This window comes from Aotus nancymaae, unplaced genomic scaffold, assembly GCF_030222135.1.
Source record: "Aotus nancymaae isolate 86718 unplaced genomic scaffold, 86718_ANA_hifiasm-v0.15.2.pri h1tg000007l, whole genome shotgun sequence".
Lineage (NCBI taxonomy): Eukaryota > Metazoa > Chordata > Mammalia > Primates > Aotidae > Aotus > Aotus nancymaae.
Window position 1 is genome coordinate 15,082,735 of NW_026988418.1, and position 22,070 is coordinate 15,104,804.

The 22,070-nt window shown below is 36.2% G+C and overlaps 1 protein-coding gene across 8 annotated transcripts in view; it reads left to right on the forward strand.

The window, feature by feature from the left end:
- The window catches only part of OSBPL9 (oxysterol binding protein like 9), a 209,562-nt gene that overhangs the window by 124,593 nt on the left and 62,899 nt on the right, over positions 1-22,070 (forward strand). For 4 of the 8 annotated variants that reach the window (XR_001104578.3, XM_012434518.2, XM_012434517.3 and 1 more), the window contains exons 5-9: positions 10,626-10,694; positions 16,181-16,276; positions 17,027-17,074; positions 18,720-18,749; positions 20,598-20,648. Coding sequence is in view for 7 of the 8 variants with exons in the window: in XM_012434518.2 (XP_012289941.2) it covers positions 10,626-10,694; positions 16,181-16,276; positions 17,027-17,074; positions 18,720-18,749; positions 20,598-20,648 (294 nt within the window). In the remaining variant the exon portion in view is untranslated. The remainder of the gene's footprint in view (positions 1-10,625; positions 10,695-16,180; positions 16,277-17,026; positions 17,075-18,719; positions 18,750-20,597; positions 20,649-22,070) is intronic. The other 4 variants (XM_012434521.3, XM_012434520.3, XM_012434524.3 and 1 more) reach the window with 1 other exon arrangement.

The window sequence follows — 22,070 nt, forward strand, 5'->3', positions numbered from 1 at the left end:
AGAGGGCATTCGCCTCCAAAGCAGACTTTGGAGGAAATCTCCTATTTTTAAATTCATTTTTGTGGAACTCTGTTTTCCTTTTGAAAGCTGTCTCAATATGATTTTAAGCAGAAAAGTTAAGCCTTCCCTTACGTGAAAGCTTAATTTAGACCAATTGCCCATTAATAGAATCTCCAGTTGCATTCCAAGTGTTTTTTCACGGTGTCTTAGTTTTGGCACCGTGTTCATGCCTGGCCCTGTATTTTTTGTGCATAAAATAATTATGGATGCTATTGTTTTTGATTACGTATGTAGGGAAGGGGGTGATTTTATGCTTTTTGGGTAGCTTGTGCAAAAATACTGAAAACTTTGGTATAGTTTATGGGGTTCTCAGCCCAGTCGAGTTATGGAAAGTTGAGAATAATGAACTAGAAAGCATATTTGAGTAATGCACTTTTTTTTCTGACATTCATACCGTATTACAAATATTTGTTATGAAAGGCTGAGAGATGTATTGAACAAGAAAACTAGTTTTTGCTCATTTGAAGTAATACTTTGTTTTGCTTTTTGATTAAACTTTACTTTTAGCTGTATTAAGGAAGTTTAAAACAAGTAATGTCTAGTTTCTCAATGGAAAAGCTGGAAGGATCTTAGAGTAGTAGTTGCAGTTTTAAGAGTTTTTACAGTGAACTTTAAAACTGGAAATTCTCATGTAGTTATGTATGAATAATCTCTCTTGAACATTGCCTATAATGAACTAAGTAGGTGATGAAGCCCTTTAATGAATAGTGTTAGCATCTGTCATTTATTTTTACTTTTTTGGTTTTTTTTTTTGGTACAGCCCAACTGGAGACAACCTAGATAAAAATACCATATTACCTTTCCTAGTCCAGAGAAGGTGCATGCATCATTAAATCAGATTTGGGCCAGGCGTGGTGGCTCACGCCTGCAATCCCAACACTTTGGGAGGCTGAGGCAGGAGAATTGCTTGAGCTTAGGAATTGGAGACCAGCCTGGGCAACAAAGCCAGAACCCTGCCCCTGCCCCTGCCCCAATAAAAATTTAAAAATGAACTGAGCACGGTGGTGTGCACCTGTAGTCCCGGCTGCTTGGGAAGCTGAGGTGGGAGAATCCCTTGAGCCCAGGAGTTTGAGGTTACAATAAGCTATGATCGCACCACTGCACTCTAGCCTGGATGACAGAGAACAAGATTCTGTCTCAAAAAACAAAACAAAACAAAACAAAAAAATCTCTTAAAAAAAAAAAAAAAAAAAACCGGCCGGGCGCGGTGGCTCATGCCTGTAATCCCTGCACTTTGGGAGGCCGAGGCGGGTGGATGACGAGGTCAAGAGATCGAGACCATCCTGGTCAACATGGTGAAACCCCGTCTCTACTAAAAATACAAAAAATTAGCTGGGCATGGTGGCACGTGCCTGTAATCCCAGCTACTCAGGAGGCTGAGGCAGGAGAATTGCCTGAACCCAGGAGGCGGAGGTTGCGGTGAGCTGAGATCGCGCCATTGCACTCCAGCCTGGGTAACAAAAAGCGAAACTCTGTCTCAAAAAAAATAAAAACCAAACAGATTTATAGTCTGATTTGAGAACTTAAATGAGAAACAAGAAAGATACCATACAAGTTGCATCTGTTTCCAAAGTGTCCTGAGTTTGGCTTTGACAGAGATGGCATTGTATTTGGAAATGCCCTTCAGTAAATACTAGGCTGCAAAGGCTGTCTACGGGTCCCATTCACTTTGGTATTTCTAAAGTTTTATGATTTTTTTAATGTGAAACTTTTCAAATTTTTATAATGTGAAAAGATGATTATATTTTGTATGTTCAACCATCCCCACTTCCTCTGTTGATGTGAAGAATAGCAGGGAATTTAACTGTAAGTTTGGTTCAGCCAGGAAAGAGCATTATTTTGGTAGCACCATGTTCTGCTGGATGGAAAGTCAGGCACTCGCATGGTTTACACTATTGATTAAGAAAGGGGACAATGACAAGAAAACAATCTGATAATCAGGCTTTTATTCTGAAAAGCAAGCTCTAGGATGTCCCCTGAGATATGTTGAGCTCTGTCAATTGCTAAACTTTCTACTGTAGAATAGCATGTTTATGATGATTCTTTATATAAAGACTTTATGATTGCTATAGTATACTTAGAAAATTATATTTAGGAAGATTTTCAATAAAAGTTTAAACAGATTGTTATGCTTGAAAGAATAGTTCTTATACTAACAATACAATTAAACCTAGTATTCCTCCTTGAATATTTTAATCAAGTTCTACACACAGGCATTTAAAGCTGCTTTCCATCTTATTTTCCATCTCCAGTCACCAGAGGTCCTATTATGTTTGCCTTAGTAATATTTTTCAGATTCAGCACTTTTTTCCTAGATGATAATGCTTTAATTCAGGCCCTTATGGTCTCTTACCTAGACTTTCGCAAGGCTTTCTGGGTAGTCTGTCATTGGACTCCCCTTACCCGTCCTTTTTATCCAAGAACAAATTCAGAGTGGATTGTCACTCTTATAGTTAAGAATGTATATTGGCTCCCCCTTGCCACAGTCCAGCTGCCCAGCATGTCCTGGAGGCCCGAGTCCGGACTCAGTTTCAGGTGCTTTACTCACGGCATCTGCTGTGAACTGTTTCTCATTGAGAACATGCCATAGCCTCTCACAGTTGTTTGTCTTTTCACAGCCTTTCTCTCTTAGTTAGATTACCCCACTATATCTCAAGTGATAGGCCTCCAGTTTTTCCTTAACATGCAGCTCCTGTGTTAACTTTTTCTATGATGCCTTCCTTCAGGCAGGGTGAGTTTGTTACTCTTGTATGTGCTACTACAGCACTTTGTTCATCTCTATATTACAGACTTCACTAAGTTGTATTGTAAATTTTTTAACATCTCTGATTCTTGCATTAGACCCTGATTTCCTAGAGATCTGGGGTTCTTACTCGTCTTTGTATCCCCTGGGCCTTTTTCCCTAGTCCAGTGCATGGCACATAGATGTTTAACAGATGCTTAAGTGATCAAAATATGTGACAATAATAGCCTAAGTGTACAAATGTTTGGCTCAGTTTTGTTGGAGTTAGGTTTTTCCCTGTGAGTTAAAAATGTTTCCTAGGTCATCAAGCTCCCTGGTTGCTACCAGACATGAGACACAAGGGATTGGAAAAATGTTTAGAAACAGTGTTGGCCAGGTGCAGTGGTTCAATCCTGTAATTAACACTTTGGGAGGCCGAGGCAGGTGGATAACCTGAGGTTGGGAGTTTGAGACCAGCCTGACCAACAAGGAGAAACCCTGTCTCTACTGAAAATACAAAATTAGGCAGGCGTGGTAGCACGTGCCTGTAATCCCAACTACTCGGGAGGCTGAGGCAGGAGAAATCGCTTGAACCCGTGAGGCAGAGGTTGCAGTGAGCTGGCACTCCAGCCTGGGCAGCAAGAGCAAAACTCTGTCTTAAAAAAAAAAAAAAAGAAACTGTTAAAAATGGTGGGCAGAGTGGGGCACAGTGGCTCACGTCTGTAATTACAGCACTCTGGGTAGCTGGCGGATCACCTGAGGTCAGGAGTTTGAGGGCAGCCTGGCCATTATGGTAAAACCCTGTCTCTACTAAACGTACAAAAATTAGCTGGGCATGATGGTGGGTGCCTGTAATTGCAGCTACTCAGGAGGCTGAGGCAGGAGAATTGCTTGAACTCCAAGAGATATTGCAGTGACCCAAGGTCACACCATTGCACTCTAGCCTGTCCCCACCACCCTTTACCCAATCCAAAGGACCTCTAACATGATTAAAATTATACTAATAGTAGTACTAGCAGTAATAGGTTCTGGGGTGCTGTAAGTATCATAGGAAAAAGCATGCAGCCTAGCTAGAATGTCAGGGAAACTGCTTTAAAGGTGAAATTTTAGCTGATTTCAGATGATTAGGTAATGCTTAATTACATTTGCCATTACTATTATCTCTATTGTCCTTAGAGACATCCTTTGAAGATGGTGATAGTACCTGGCCATAATAGACATTTAATAAATATTTGTGTCATGAATGAATGAATGGTTTGGTTGCTGTGTGTGTGTGTACACGTGCGTGCACATGAAAGAGAAAAGAGAGCTGTAGTTCCTCCCATATTGGAGTTCATTTATTTCTGGAGACACCTTTAAGAACTTGGCTTCTTTACTGTATTGACTAAACAACTCGTTTTTTTCCAAAATGTGTCATTTCAACCAAGTTATTCTGCTTTCTGCATTCCAGAGCATATTTTTAAATCTGGTTGTGTTAGTCTTTCTCATTCAGTTTCAAGGTTACACTAAATGACGGAGTTTGCTTCTGTTTTGACATATTTTGTCATACCATGGAGGACTTGGGCTGCAGTTGGAACCTACAAATTGGTACTATGTTTATTTAAATGAAATTAATTTTTATTAAGGTGAATACATAGGCCCCAGGTTTTCCAATATGGTGATGAATTTATTCTCCTGGTGAACCTGGTTGTTTACCTAAGTATTGGTATCACAGAATCCTAAAGCTGGAGAGAATTTTCAAGTTCTGATTCCATTTCTACTTTTTTTTTTTTTAATTGTGGAGGAATCAGTCTCAAGCCAAACAACTTGCTCATGGTCACATAGGTAGAGAGTAGAATGACGAGGTGAGTGGATCACCTGAGGTCAGGAGTTCGAGACCAGCCTGACCAACGTGGAGAAAGCCCATCTCTACTAAAAATACAAAAATTAGCCAGGAGTGGTGGTGCATCCCAGTAATCCCAGCTTCTCAGGAGGCTGAGGCAGGAGATTAGCTTGAACCCAGGAGGCAGAGGTTGCGGTGAGCCAAAATCACGCCATTACACTCCAACCTGGGTAACAAGAGTGAAACTCCGTCTCAAAAAAAAAAAAAAAAAGAAAAGAAAAGGAATGACTAGGACTAGAGCCTAGAAGACTCTTGCTCTTTTATTTCCTCCAGAGAGAATCAGGGTGCTGCTCTGGCAATCTCCATCCTTTGGTCACCATGCTCCTCAAACCCTGGTACTTATTCCATTTTAGTCACTAATTTGGTTTCCTTGAGATTCAGCATCCAGATCCGAAAAACATCATACATTCTTCTGTAAGAGAATATTGTTCCTCAGTTGGCCTCCTTGTGCTTCCCAGCCCCATCAAGGAGTATGCCTCTTCTGGTTATTCTCCATTTTCTTTTCTTTTCTTTTACTTTTCTTTTTTTCGGTGGGGGGGGAGGGGATGGAGTCTCTTTTGCCAGGCAGGAGTGCAGTGGTGTGACTTTGGCTCACTGCAACCTCGGCCTCCCAGGTTCAAGCGCTTCTCCTACCTCAACCTGGGACTACAGGCATGCGTCACCACACCCAGCTAATTTTTGTAATTTTTTTTAGTAGAGACGAGGTTTTACCATATTGGTCAGGCTGCTCTTGAACTCCTGACCTTGTGATCTGCCCTCCTCCACCTTCCAAAGAGCTAGGATTACAGGTGTGAGCCACACACCCGGCCATATTCTCAATTTTTTTGCAGATTTGTTCTCTGCCCTTCTCTCTTCTGTGCTCTAGGAAGCTGACTTTTACAGCTTGCGGCATCTGGGATCCTTTATCCTTTGGCTTCTGGTTGGGATTTAGCCAGTGGGAAGCAGTGACAGAAAATGGAAGGGACAAAAGGCCTTTGGAGTATTTATTCCTTCTGCTCCTTCCCTACTTTGAGACAGTTCTGGCAGTGACTATCTTAGAGCCATCCATGTCCACGGAGTAGTAGCTCCTCCTCTGGTCTATGGGAACCTTGTTTTTTTTTCTTGCTCCTTCAGGCTACTTGAAGCTCCTAATTCCTGAGTACCTCAGCATCCCTTGTTAGTTTTCTTAGCCCTACTCTCACTTCTATAGGTACTGTAGTCACTTAAAGAAAAGTTCAAACATTGTATCTGATTATGCTGTTTCCTACCAGGGCCCACTGCTGTAGTACTTTACCCCTCCCATTTCTGTCCAAATCCTACACTCTCTAATGCTTCCTCTGTGAAAACTTTCTCATCCGTCTAACTTTATCCTTTTCAATTTCTTAGCATCTTTCTGATAACATGCTTGAATCAGTTACTTGTAGACAGATATGTATTTCCTCTAATAGAATGAACTCTTTTAGATCTGTATCTGCCTCATCTTGGCATCCCCAAACACATCCAGCACAGGGCATAGTCATAAGAGATGCCCTGTAACCCTAAATTCTAAGACCCAGAATAGTATGTGTAAAAATGTGCTCAGGATAAGATTTGGCATGAGAGAATGAGTTTTTAGAGTGACAAGACCATTGTCATTGCCTCATCTTGCTTCTTGTTTTACTGCCATTTATTTCAGTGTCTTTTTCTCCTAGTCAATTTCTCTTTCTTCTTAAAAACTTTTAATTAGCCTTAGAAAAATTCAACAGCCATACATTATAGCGACCAACTAATATAATAAATCTCTAACAATGAGTCTGAGTTATTTATGATTTTTCCATGAATATTCTGATTTATAATCTGCAAGAACTTTCAGTTCTTTGATTACTTTTTGTGTTTAAATGTTAACAGGCACATTGCAGAATTCCTTAATTCATTTCCAGAATTTTTATTGAGGACTTGCTACAAACCAAACACTAGCCCGGGGGAGATAAAAAGAGTAAAACAAAGTCCTGTCTTGATTGGCTTGTATTTTAGATCATCTTGATAGATTTCTGACAATTAAACTAAATCAGTAATTTTGTATGCACTTTTTAACAACTTTAGCAAAAACCAAATCTGTTTTCTTCTAACTGATACTCATTGGCAGCTAAAATCAGATATAGGAAGGCAGCTTTAGCATATATAATTTCTAAGAGGTAAATGTCAAAACAATTGTTGAGTCTATTCAAGTCAAGGTCATTGTTTTCTTTTGTTTGCATGTGACTGATCATCTGTTAGTCTGATTAGCTATCCCCTTGAGTATTAATTTGTCAATTTGTTATATTCTGCTATAGAGATCCAGTCTTGTTAGATGACTATATTAGGTTTTGTTTCTGAAAACATTTCATAATCAAATTTTCAATAACTATTAGGCTATAAGAATTTTGCGGTTATTTCAGAACTTGAACTACTAAAATACTCAGTTTTAAGGATTCACGTATTTAATGTTAATGTTTCCTAGTTGTTCGTAGAACATTTGCAGGAAACTTACTCATTTTTGATGGATCCTTAAAAGTAGACTCCAGATAGGTTTTCCAAAATGTTCTTAATATGAGATTGGGGAATGGAAGAATTTTTTTTTTCATCCTCTCAAGAGTTTATTTAGATCTGGAATGATTTACCCTGTGACTTTTAAGTAAGATATTACAAGTAGCTTAACCAACTAAAGTATTCAGAAGAAAAGCCTTGGCTGATTGCTGGCACCATGTAGTCCAACAGTGCTTTGTTAGGTGGTGTGATGAAGTAGGTGTTTTCTTCTTTAAGAGATTGCTTTCTTGAATGTTGAGTCATAATCATGTTGGCAGGAAGGATGTGGAAAAAAAAAGCTTTGCCATTTCACTTTGTTTTATTGGCCACTTTTCATTATTTTATTTATTCCAGTATAGTAGTGATTACGAAGTTTTAAGTGCTTTTTGCTAGTGCATGCTTTACCTTTAAATGATATTATAAATTTGTTATCCTGCTTTTTTGCTTGGAAATGTGTATCTGAGCAGCTTCAGCATTTGCCAGATTTATTCCTCAAAAACATTTTAGAATTTTATAGGTAATTTTAAAATAATAATTCTTAACCTTGCATGCTAAAATGGTTATAAAATTTTCTAAAAATGTTTATAACCTGTAGGTTCTGAACATTTTTACATAAAGCTTTTGAATGTAAATTATAAAATAAATGCGTATTTATTTAAAAAATTAAACAACATGAATGTGTAAAGTAAAAACTAACAGTCCCTGTCTCAAATGCCCCCTTTCCTCAATCCCATTCCCCAGGGTTAGCTGCATTTCATGTGTTGTGTTGCACGTGTTTTATTTCAGGGGTGTGTGTGTGTGTGTATGTGTGTGTGTGTGTGTGCATTTTTAAAAATGAAACTTCTAGTGCATAAGTAAAATAACATAAAAATGTAACTTCAGTATTATTCATGTGTCTACTTATCTAGCATAAGGTAACCACTTGGTTAATATTAACTGCGTTGAATTCCAGTGTCTTTTATTTCTGTAGTTTGCTTTCTGGATTCAGAACCTGTAAACTCATTTCATTTTAGGTTTTATAATTTTTTTAAAAAGGCAGTTTGCTGAATTCTGAATCATCTGAGGCAATTTTATATGCCTTTCATGACATTTATGTCTTAAAAATGCTAGCTACATCTTATATAGAGAGGGTGACCATATAATTTAGTCACCCTCTCTATATAGGATGCAATAGCCTAAACTGGGATGCTTGAGTGAAGGAGGCTGCTAATAATAATTTTGCTGAGACAACCAGGCATACACTGACTGTTCCAGGCAAACTAAAATATATGGTCATCCTATTTACAGACTTAAGGTTTTTATTTGTTTTGGTTAGTTTAGTAACTTCTTATATGCTTTGTTGAATAAATTGGGAGTGTCTGGGAAAGACAAGCTGTCAGTGATTTAAATAGAGGAAAATGGTACCAATCCCAAACCTTTACTGTTTAGTTGTTTAAGTGACCAAATCACTTTATGGAGTTAGTATTTGTGTTTTGTTCTATAAATCGAAGGGTATATTAGTATTAGATGAGGGTATCATGAAGAGTAAGAAATTGTGCCAAGGGTTATGATTGAAGTTCATGAATTTTAGCTGTACTTGATTCCTGTTTGTAAAGCAGCTCATTTCTGTCAGGACTATAGGTGAGCGATTCATACTGGTTTTGTGTTATTTATATTTTAACAGCAACTGAACCTCTCTTTGTAAATTTAAAGATAAAAGCAATTCTGGTTTTTCAAAGAACTAACATATGTTTAAAAATTAGATTCTCTTATAAAAAAAACACTTTCTTTATATTGTTTGATTCTTTGTTACCAAGGTAATAAGTACAATTTACCTTTTGTGGTTCAATCATAATACTCGGTGCTTTTCTGAACATCTCATATTGGAATATTTTTCCTGGTCTGTTTTCCATACTTTGTTTTACCACTTGTTTTGTCTGTTATTCATTCCTTTTTTATTACCATTCTCTAATCTTCTTGGCAATTCATCAACTTACAACTTGTTTTTAAAACGTATGTTAAATACAATTTAACTTATGCTCATAGCCTTTACTTGATTGTAGATCTCTATGAAAATTGCCTATGGTTATAGTATTATCTAGTTACGTATTCATTTTTATTTTATCCATCAGTACTCATTAAGTGCTTTCTATATGTGAGGGCCTGGAGATATGGTGGTGAATCCTGGTTATCTAAGGCTCCAAATTATGAAAGGGAAGTAGAACACCTACCACTGTGTTACTTTGCACCTATTACTCATTTCATCTCTCCAGTGACCTTGATTGGTTTATTATTATACTCATGGATGAGAAAATGGAGGTAGAAAAAGTAATTTGTCTAGATCACACAGGTAATTCATTAGAAAGTTGAAGATTCAAGATTTAAAACTATATGAGTCCTTAAAGCTTGTACTCATTTCCACTACATCAAGAGCCTTCAGGCAAATTTTAGATTATATTTTAGTGCCCTTCTGTCATGAACTCCTTTTAAATATCATTGTGATTTAATAGAAAAGTATAATGGATTTGGTCAGAGGACTAGGTTGATATCCCAATTGAAAAAAATATCAGCTGGATGATTTAGGCAAGCACTTATAAAATAGGGTTTAATATCTGCCTACCTTACTGTGTTAAAATGATCAAATGAGAAAGCTGGAAAGTATTTAGTAGAGTACCTAATACTCTGAAAAAACTTTAATATACATTGTGTATCCATGGTGTTAGAACTGCTTACTTAGAACTACAGAAAAAGATCTTACTTTTTAGGGCATTCTTGGGGTACCTAGCAGTTGGTAAGGTAGCTACAGCTACCATATTGACAATAGAGAACCTAATTTGAAACCTTAGATTATCAAGACATTGGCTTAAATAGAAAATAGCTGCCCTAAGGTACAGTGAAAGGAAAGGTTTAATACTAGGCTCAATTTTACAGATATTTTTGAATTGATGATCTTCACTCCAAATGAATTGATAGTTGAATACTCCTTAGGATTAAAAGAGGTGAAATTCTTAAGCTCAGAACTTCTCTGTTCTTCTAAGTCCTGTTCTTCCTTTAGCAGAAGTGAATAAACCACAGGGACAAATAGGGGTTTTATATGTTTCCAAATTTTCAATAATCCAAGGAAATCACAGATTAGTATGCCTTACATAAAATCATGGTATAATTAATATTTCAGGTTTCTTTAATATGCTTTTTTTTCCAACATCAAACCCACTTTTGGTAGGGAGACAAAATGTCATTTCTCTAAAGAATTTACTAATTTAAATTTCTAAGGAACAGAAAGGCCATTATGTTTGGCATAATCTTTTTTTTTTTTTAACTTGCCACTTGCTGCTCATGTACCTACTTTTCCTCTGTGTAGTTACAGATTTTTCTCTTATTATTCCTTTACTTGATTATTGATGTTAGACTCACAGCATGGTAACTTTCTATTCTCTCTTTTCCTTACCTTTATGGAAGATCAGTACCACACTTGCTTTTTTCCAGTCTTCTGGTATCTCTCCAGTTCTTGAATTTTCAAAAATAATTGTAAGTGATTGAATTGTAAGTATGCTCTATACTTCTTTCATTGGATGAAAGATTATCTGTGATGCATGTCATCTCAAATTGCTAATTGTGAACATAAACTTTCCAATATTCTCATATTTTAATCAAAAGACATTCCTACTAAGTTTTCATTACTTTTATTATAGGCTGTGTGTTTTTGCTAATTTTTAAAAAATGTCTACTTTTGTCCAGATTCATGCCATTTATTTTTCATTAGGAGGCTAGTTCTGTGTTTTTCCTTTGTTAAGTTTTTGAGCTGTTGTTTTATTTTATGGTTCTACTGCTGATAACTTACCTGTTTTTCTTGTTATTCTGAATTTTTCTATAAGACAAGAAATAACTTATTTCTAATATATTTTCTTTTTCTCTTTTTATAACATATTTTTATTATATATGATTTTGCCGTATAAAAAAAGTACTGCATATAGGGCACTTAATCCTTTAAGTTTTCACTGTGAAATAAAATTAGATATGAAAATAGTTACTCATTTGTGAATTTCTTTTTACAATGTTATTACTCAGCCTTCCTGTTCTACCTTATTCTCAGTTCCTCAGGTCACCCACAGGTTTCTTAATTTCCTGATTCTGGACTCAAGAAGCTCACCTTTATCTCCACTGTTCATTACTCTTCCTCTGTCAGCAGGAATTACTTTAAAAGCTCCTTCTCTGCCTCAGGAATTGACTCGTATTGTTTTACTAAGGAAATGTCTCTCCAAAGCAACTGTAATTCATATGTACTTAAGATAGTTTTAAGGACTTCTCTTTCAGTACTCCTTTTAATGGGAGTAAAACATTCAGTTATGTATATGTATAAAGTATAAATAGTGTTTAATGTCCCAACTAAAATCATTAATAAGAATTGATTTTGCTGAACATTTGTTAGCTTTTAAGTGCCTTCTGAAAAAAGTAGTGTTACTTAACTTTATTAGAAAGGTAGTAGGAAGTACTGACATACAGTTTTGAGGCAGTTTGATATTCTTCTACAAGTCTAGATATATTATTTTAGAAATTCCCCTTAAATTGGTTTAGATGTATATGTTTCTCTTCTTCTGTTAAACTGGATACATAGATCCCAGATGATACAGAAGTATGTGTTATTCTTGAATTTATGTATCTACTTTCTCTCTCTTTTTTCTTTTCTTTTTCTTTTTTTTCTGTTCTTTTTTCTTCTTTCTCCCTTCCTTCTTTCCCTCTCTCCTCTCCTGTTTCCTCTCCTTTCCTCTTTCCTTTTCTCTTCCTCTTCCTTTCCTTTCCTTTCCTCTTTCTTTTCCTTCCTTCTCTCTCCTCTCTCCTTTCCTTTCCTTCCCTCTGTCTTTTCCTTCCCTTTTTCTTTTCCTTCCCTTGCCCTTCCCCTTCTCTTCCCTTCCCCTTCCCCTTGCCCTGCCCTCCCCTTACCCTTCACCTTGCCCTTCCCTTCACCCTGCCTTCCTCTTTCCCCACCTGTCCCCTCCTCTCCTCTCCTCTCTTCCCTCTCTCCTCCACTCTTCCCTCTCTCCCCACTCCCTTCCCCCAACCTCTCTCCCGCTCTCTCTTTCTTTTTCTTTCTTTTTTTTGAGACAGGGTCTTGGTTGCCTAGGCTAGAGTAGATTTCCTTATTAATAAAGTGTTTTTGAAAACCAGAGACTTTTTTTTAGCATATTCACCACAGAAATGGTTTTTCTTTACAGATTCTAAATTTTACGGTTAGATTGAAGTTTAATTTCTATTGAGATTCTTCTAATTTAATTTCTTTTTACAACACAGACCACTTTGTCTTTATTTCTCTAATAATTTAAACATTAAATGAATTCATACAGGAATCATCAAATTAGAGCTGTGGCTCTCACATCAGTATAATAAACCAAAGAGCAGCAACCGCTTTGGTCCTGAGTGCCAATAATGTGACATAATTACTTCAGTTACTGCTGAAGGACTTGGACAAAAGAGAAGGAAAGACAACATGAATAAAAGGCTTGAGGGAGTAGAGAAAAGGAGAAAGAGAACAGAAAGGCAAGAGAAATCTCGGGAGAAGAGGTCATGAAGACCGATGTGGTATCAACAATTTCCAGTCGTGGTAGCCAGTGCCATGAGCGTTTATTTAACACTGAGCTGGCCCTGATTAGGATACTGATGAATGAATGGCATAGTTCCTGCCCTTATGGAGTTTTAATCCTTCAGAGAAGTCACTCAAATATTCAATTATGATAAATGTTAGAGCAAGTACAGAGTACTGGAATGTGTATCTATTTGACTCCCAACTTACTTGTTCTCAAAAGCTACTGTAAGAAGTATGAATTCACACTCTGTCTGAAAGGGTCTGCCCTATTCCAAGTTCTTTTCAAAGACCACCCTCAACATGGTAAAGGAGTTAGTCCTGTTTAAAACTTGGTCAGGCGCATTCATCCACACTGTAATCTCAGCACTTTTTGGGTTGCTGAGGTGGGAGGATTGCTTAAGCCCAGGAGTCTTTATTTTTTTGTGCAGACAGCGTCTTACTATGTTGCACAAAATAATAAAAATAAAAAATTATCTGGGCTTGGTGGCACATGCCTATAGTCCCAGCTACTTGGGAGTCTAAGGTGGGAGGATTCCTTGAGCTCAGGAGGTTGAGGCTGCAGTGAGCCCTGATTGCACTACTGCACTCCAGCCTGGGTGACAGAGCAAGACCCTGTCTCAAAAAATAAATAAAAATAAAACTCCATTAAAAAGGATTAATATGAATATTGTGACTTAATGTTCTAAATGTTGAATGGAAAGAGGAACAATTAATATTTCAGGAGAATTTTTATAAAATCTACATTAGGAAGTAATGGGTTTCTCATCTCATGAGATACTTAAGACTAGATGACTTTCAAAGTTGTTATGAAAGGAACTTCTGTGAGTGGGAAGTTTAATTAGGTGACTGATGCTGTAAGTCACAATGTATAGTCATACTTGTGCTTTCTTCTAGTGCATTAATTTTACTAGATTTGAGAAAACAGTTCTTGTTAACTACTGGTTTGTGTTATTGATGAATTTGTACATGATATTTTACTGGTTGCAGTTAGGGCAACTATATACATAAATTTTCCTATTAAGTACATGAAAAAAATTTGTGAATTACTATGCAAGGGTGATTGGGCCAGTTCTGGGATTTTAAGCTGATAGCTGTCATAAACCTCCTGTTAGAACGTTTATAAACCAAAGAAAAATGGGTTGATGAGTAGATCTTTGGCTTGGATCTTGTGAAGTGTGAAGTTTATTCTAGGGTTAAAAGAAAGTTGTGGAAGACTATCTAGAGGCAATTCTAAGAAGCACCAAATGATTTATATGATTCTACGAACATCAGAGGGTTGTTTTTGAAGAATTAATTTAGGTAAGGTTCAGATAGCAGTAATTTAAATCTGTTTCCATTCAGTCATTGGATGATTTTTAATCTAATTGGATGTTTTAGATTTTTACAATGGTAAGTCTAAATGGATTAAGAAGAGTGAAAATACTTAAAGATCACTTTTCTCCTCTCAGATGCTTTTTTATTCATTTATGAATATGCAATTGACCTTTAAAAATATTTAGCATAAACAATGTATTTGGCTGATTTTAACTGGATCTTGATAGTTTATTGATAATCATGTTACACTGCTATGTGAAATAAAACCAAAAAAAAAGCCAAACCGTCCTGATTTTGTGGCACAGTAACATGGAAATAAATTTGCTTCTTTCTTTCATAGTGCAGTACTCTAATAATCTATGAAATATGATGTATCTATCCATTTCTATATCTTTTATCAAACTATATATAGTAAATGTCTATAATAGGAAATTCTTTGGGTCATCTTTAAAAACGAAGATGTTTAACCACAATTTTATAAAAATACCTGGATTTTATATACATTGTTTATTAAAATTTTTTTTCTTCAACTTTGTTTTTATACGTGTTATCTCTCATTGGGAAGGGGCTTTGTAATGCTCATTGTCAAATAGTTTCTTGACATGTATGTAAAAAAAAGTAGACGTATTTATCGCCTTTGAATTTGAAAAAGAAAACAAATTATGAGATAAGTTGATTTTTCCCATGGTCTTAATAGACTTAGATTTTTAATCAAATTCTATTTTTTCTTTGGTTCAAAATTTGAATTTTAGTTTGAGAAGAATAACAAAAGTACTGTAATAGTAGTAATTGATAGTGTTATTAGTCGTTGTCTTTAGTAGAAGTAGCAGCTGCTGTACTAATAATAGGAGGAGGAGGATGCCTGTATTTGGCAGGTAAGAAAACCGAAGTTTGGACAGCCACAATGTCATGATAGATATTAGAATTAGACACCAGATTTGCCAGCCCATTGCTATTTCCATAATACCATACCATCTCAATTTGGTGTTTTGAGATAATGGTTGTAAAAATGCTTTAATGATAAAGTCTACAAAGATCAGGTGTTGCTGTAATATAAAATAAACTGGCTTCAGTTTACTAAAATGAGAATGTGAAAATTTATCAGCATGCTTTGGGCAAAGGCAGGGAAGAGGTGACAAGTGAAAGTCAAGTGTGAGATGGATATGTTGATCAAGTATATTTTACCCATTTAGAGCAGAATTTTGTGGTTGGGCTGGGATTTTTATAGTAGCAGTTCCTAACCCTACTGCTTAACAGTATGACACTCCTGCTTAACAATATGACGACTGGGCATGCAAATGTGGCATAGTGGTTGTGGTATTGTCTCCAGCTGTTTTGTGTTTTACACCCAGGATTGATGTATTTTTTAGTCAGAGATGATTAAGAACGCAAAAAGTTTCTTTGGGTAAAATTAAAACATAAGAATCCCATGCTCTTAAGTATGCAAAAAGTAGGACATGCAAATGCTGCACTTTTAGACTGAGATAAATAAGTAGGCCTTCTAAATAAACATCTATACCATGTCTAGAGTGTAATGTTCATGCCAAGGGTGAAAGTGAGTAGGAAACTTGATTAGGAGAGGTGTTGCTACTTTCACTTAGAGTGAGGCCACCTCTTAGAAGAGAAAACTTTGAGGTTCTTTCTTTAATAGGGGAGAAGGGAGGAAGACTTCAGAGATCGTGGGGTGGGTTGAGGAATGGTAGAACTAAACAATATGAAGTTAACATTAAGGGAAGGGAGGAATAACCTGAACAAAAAGGGGGAAAGTAGCTAATCTAGGTGGGTTTTGTTTATCTTCCTTTGTTAAATTACTGTTGTTCTGGTGGTGATTGGAAGCCAATTATAGGGCTTAGGGGAGACAAGAAAGTGATTCTGTAGAGAAGAATAAATCCAGTTTGAGCAGCAGCATGTGTAACTGATGAGAAGGGAAGCAGTGCTCCAAGTTGATGAGGAAGATTGATGTGCCACTATTTAAATAGACCTATTATTTGTGTCAAAGTAGAACTATATTTTAAAAATTGAAATGTCTTCATGTATGAAGGAAGAAGTATTTTGTGTACTAGTAAACATTCATTGCTTGGGTTCTGGTAGATTTATTGCAAATTTTCTCTTTCTCTAGGGTTTGGATTCAGGATTTATTCCTAGTGTCCAAGACTTTGACAAAAAACTTACAGAAGCTGATGCTTACCTTCAAATCTTGATTGAACAATTAAAGGTATGGCATTAGTTTGTATATTAAATTTATAGAAATAGAAAATGTTACTGAACTTGATTTTTGAGTAAAAATAGCCCACATGTGGTTCAGCAGTTTTTAAAGCAGACTTCAAAGATCTAGGTGACTTATTCAGAGATCTTCATCGCTAATTATATTGGTGAATGGCATATTTATATAATCCTTTTTTTGGTCATTAAGAAAAAGGTAAATTTGTAGACATAATTAGAAAAAATAAGGCCAGATTTTGTTCATATTCTGTTTAAAATTTTCATGAAACTGTGTGTTTTAGTGGCTCAGTTTCTACTAATATTTTAATTCGAGGGAGATGGAATATGGGGAGATGATTTCTCTACCTCCTTTATCATTACTGAAATGAATCGTCTCCTTCAGTTTCTACTTAAAATTAATTAAAAGCAAAGGTGCTGGGAAAGGACTGATCATAAACTTGAAAAACAAAGCAGAAAAAACTTGAAGTTTGAATTGATATATTAATTTCTTAAAAGTCATCTGTTTTCTTTTGCTTATAATTCTTCTAGAGTGATTGACCTTGATGAGTTAAAATGATTTCATACAATAGAATCTGACTTTGATTCAGTGCCTCGAAAAAAATACATGTTGTCTTGAAAATAACATATAAATCATCCCTGGAAGAAATGTGTTTAAGAACTAATGTTGCTTTTCTGTGTTTAGTGAATGTACACAGTGTAGCAAAGTGGCTTGATACTATAACCATTTTTTAAAATCTTATAGCTTTTTGATGACAAGCTTCAAAATTGCAAAGAAGATGAACAAAGAAAGGTAACTTCCATAACCATGATTTTGACTTTAAAGATTTTAAATTCAAGAGGCTTTTGGAGAACATTAAGTACCTTAATGTGTTTTTACTTACTATAATAATATTATTGACCTATTATAATATTATTGCCATATGGACCTCAAAGGGGACTTTTCTGATGAATTTCTGTTATGGTTTCATAATTAAACCAAAGGATAATGTACAGAGTTTTTTGTTTGTTTGTTTGTTTGTTTGTTTGTTTTTGAGACAAGAGTCTTGCTCTGTTGCCCAGGCTGGAGTGCAGTAATGTGATCTTGGCTCACTACAACCTCTGCCTTCTGGGTTAAAGCGATTTTCCTGTCTCAACCTCCCAAGTAGCTGGGATTACAGGCATGCACCACTACGCTCGGCTAATTTTTGTATTTTTAGTGCAGATGGGGTTTCACCATGTTGGCCAGGCTGGTCTCAAACTCCTGACCTGAGGTGATCCACCTGCCTCAGCCTCCCAAAGTGCTGGGATTATAGGTGTGAGCCACCACGCCCGGCCCAGAGTTTTAATATAATACCTTTTCTGTATCATATCCCTAAGTTCTTTCCTTTTCATGTGTCATATGTTGAAGGTAGAAAGTTATTATATTTACATATGGTCACTTCAGATACCAATAAACCAACCAGCAAGAATATTCAGAATAAACAAAAAACCATATATGAAGAAACAAAACAAATACAGCTTTATTATGGTTCTGCTATTCTCTCCCTTGCATTTCTGACAGCTACTTTGTAGTTTGCATATTGTCTTTTTTCTAATTAACGTTTTTCCTCTCCTTGGCTTTTTTTTTTTTTTTTTTTCTTTTTGGCATTTCTGTTGACTGTATAGCCTGGCATTTGGCTCTTTTATGCCTGGTAATAGTAACTCATGTTCTAACTCACCTTTCAGTCTTAGTTTTGGGATTTAGTCCCATGTCATTTTAAAACAACTTAGGGCTGGATGTGGTAGCTCATGCCTGTAATCTCAGCACTTTGGGAGGCCAAGGTGGGTGGGTCACCTGAGGTTTGGAATTCGAGACCATCCCAACCAACATGGAGAAACCCGTCTCTACTAAAAATACAAAATTAGCCAGGTGTGGTGACGCATACCTGTTATCCCAGCTACTGGGGAGGCTGAGGCAGGAGAATCACTTGAACCTGGGAGGCAGAAGTTGTGGTGAGCCAAGATGGCAGCATTGCACTCCAGCCTGGGCAACGAGAACAAAACTCACAATTTAGGAGAGATTAATGTGATTTAAAAATAAGTGAAGTTCATAGAAAAGGAAAAACTTATTTTCAGGTAAGGAATAAGAATGTTTCATATTATTATTACAAACTTTAATTGAATCACATGAATTTTATTAAAGAGGGTATATAATTCATAAAATATCTGGAGTTCTTATATAAATAATTGATTTAGATAAAAAAACGAAATAAAAAGTACCCCCTTCCCAACTTGGTTGTACTCACTTAGAATGAGTACGTTTTGGTAAAATTCTTTTTATTTATTTATTTTTTTTGTTTTTGTTTTTTCTCACTGAGGTGCTAGGTAGGTAAAATTCTTTAAATGACTAGTCAGTAAAAAACAATTGTGCTTCTTTATGCTTCTGATTATTTCTGTTTAAACATTATTTTTCACAGAAAATTGAAACGCTCAAAGAGACAACAAATGTAAGTTATGTGTTTGATACACTCTGACTTTGCATTAGAAAATGTTGTAAAATGTTATTTCTATTTTAAGCTGCCACTGTTGATGAGAGCAATTGAGATGCTTTTATGAATTTATACAGGGGTGCTTAAGAATTGTATTATTTTCTAAAGGAATTAAAAATAGTATTAATAGAATAATCCCCATAATTGAAATTGACTTCATGTACCATTTGCCTGTTTCTGGTCTTGTCTGAAACCTTAGATAAAAGATGTCATCAATACATAGTGGATATATTCTTTCATATTTTTAAAAAATTAATTAATTGATTTCTTTGATTCTTTTTTTTTTTTTTTTTTTTGATTTCTTTGATTCTTAAGGCAGGGTCTTGCTATGTTGCCCGGGTCTCAGCTCCTGGGTTCAAACGATCCTCCCTCCTCAGCATTCAAAAGTGGTAGGATTGTAGGCATGAGCCACTGCAGCTGGTCTCTTTCTTATTATAATATATTGTAATTCAAGTTTTCCAATATAGTGGACTTCTGACATTATATAATGCGCTACTAATGAGATGTGTCCCTTGACCAAAATTTTAAAACAGGCAAAATAATAATTTGGTTCACCAGTGTTGTGACAGCATCCTTTATTCTCCATACTTCCATCAAAGTCTTTTTATTTGTTTTAAGAAACAAGGTCTTGCTGTGTCTTCCAGGCTGGAGTATAATGGTTCAGTCGAGTATAATGGTGCAGTCAATCTCACTGCAGCCTCGAACTCCTCATGGGCTTATACAATCCTTCAGCTATTTGAGTAGCTACAACTACAGGCACCTGCTACCATGCATGGCTAATTTTTATTTAAATTATTTGTTAAATGGAATTTTGCTATGTTTACCAGGCTGGTCTCCTAGCCTCAAGCAATCGTCCTGCTGTGGCCTACCAAAGCAGTGGAATTACAGGTGTGCACCACCGTACCCAGCCCATCAACATCTTAAGTAGATTTCTTTTTTTTTCTTTTTTTCTTTTCAGCATTTTCGCAAGCATAAAGTAGATTTCTTAGGGTTACTGCTGTTGATGTAAGAACTAGAAAGTTGGCTGGGCGCGGTGGCTCAAGCCTGTAATCCCAGCACTTTGGGAGGCCGAGGTGGGTGGATCACGAGGTCAAGAGATCGAGACCATCCTGGTCAACACGGTGAAACCCCGTCTCTACTCAAAATACAAAAATTAGCTGGGCACGGTGGTGCGTGCCTGTAATCCCAGCTACTCAGGAGGCTGAGGCAGGAGAATTGCCTGAACCCAGGAGGCGGAGGTTGCGGTGAGCCGAGATCGTGCCATTGCACTCCAGCCTGGGTAACAAGAGCAAAACTCCGTCTCAAAAAAAAAAAAAAAAAAAGAACTAGAAGTTAATAGGATTTGTATGTCTTTCTGTTTGAAGTGTTGAAAAACCATTTAGAGCCAGGCATGGTCCCAAGTGCACATAGTGCCAGCTACTCGGGAGGCTGAAGGAAGGGGATGGCTTGAGCCCATGAGTTTGAGGCTGTGGCGTGCTATAATCATGCCTGTGAATAGCCACTGCAATAGTGAGACCTTGCCTCATTAAAATTTTTTTTTTAATTTTAAAAAATTTAAAAAGATATATATTATTTAGTATAAATTAACAATTTATGGCATTCCTTAAAATTAATAGAACTGCTAATTAATAACTTCATTTGACATTTTCAACATATTAGGTCCCATTAGATCCAAAGAGGATATTTCTTGTGTAGTATGGACTTAAACCCTACACATTTGAACTGATTCTTGTATTTTAAGCTTTAACATTATACATCCATTTTATTTGGGCCAAGATCCTAAAAATCAATGTTTTGTTTTTATAGAGCATGGTAGAATCAATTAAACACTGCATTGTGTTGCTGCAGATTGCTAAAGTAAGTAAATTTTACTTTCAATTTACCTTTATGCATGGAATTTAAAAATTATAATGGCGTTTTTCTTTAATAGCCAAAAAACTCAGACCTGAAACATAGTACCTTTCTACAGTAAACTGTATCATGAGCTTATACTATGGAACAACTATTGTGTTTGGATGTTATCTTAGCTACTGTTTCTGGTAATGTCGTTTCTGGGAACCGGGAAGGAGGGGAGCATGTTTGAATGACTCACCCCTTCCTTCCATTTTATCCATTATCACTGTTTGGGATGGACATATTTTACTAAACCTTCCACAAAAAAAAAGTTTTTCTTAGAAAATAAGTAAGTTCTGGCAGTTAATGTATAATAGAGATATATTTTTAAAAATTATTATAGCTTTGTTTCTGGTAGTGAACTACATTAGTGAATTTTAATTGCTTTTCTTTATTCATGAAACAAAATACATTTTGAATTATTGTGGGTTAAAAATTTCATATATGTTGTCTCCTTTTCTGAAAAATTTTGGTGTGTTCAACCTAAATATATATTTTATTGCCTGAGACTTTCAGAAATAAGAATATTATTGTTTGAGAATAGGAATTATTTTTTAATCTTTCTACCTCACTATTCCCCTTTATTTCCAGCAAGTGGCTAGCAAGGGGTGGGTGACCAGCTCAGCAGCCAATTTGAGAAATGTTGTTTAAATACGTTTATAATTACTCATCTCTTTTACTTCTTCAGTTGCATATGTTTACCAATTCATAGAGACTTTTAACCTACTATTGTCAATGACACAGTAGTATAGGACAATCCATTTGTGTTTGGATAGTAAGGATGTTTAGCTTATAAATTAAATAGTGCAATGCAATTTTCTTTTGAGGCCAGATTTAAAATATACTTTTATTTTTTTGAGACAGAATCTCGCTCTTTTGCCCAGGCTGGAGTGCAGTGGCACAATCTTGGCTCACTGCAACTTCTGCCTCCTGGGTTCAACTGATTCTCGTGCCTCAGCCTCCTGAGTAGCTGGGGTTACAGGCATGCACCACCACGCCTGGCTAATTCTTATATTTTTAGTGGAGATGGGTTTCACCATGTTGCCCAGGCTGGTCTGAACTCCTGGCTTCCCAAAGTGCTGGGATTACAGGAATGAGCTACCAAACCCACCCCAATATATTACACTTAAAGTGTCAGAATTTAGGGCTTAAATGTTCCGTTTCTACATGTTAGTGATATCTAGATTTCCTATGTATGTGTCTAAATTTTTCATTCCCTATTGTAGATCATAGTATATTCTAAAGCTAAACAGAAGGGAAGTTAGGATTGGAGGCATAAAAGGGATCGGGTTTTATTTTAGTTTTTCTTGGCTCTGGAATTATATAGGTGAGTAGAAGCACCTACCCTTAGCCAAAAGCTTACTTATAACCAGTAAACTACACCAG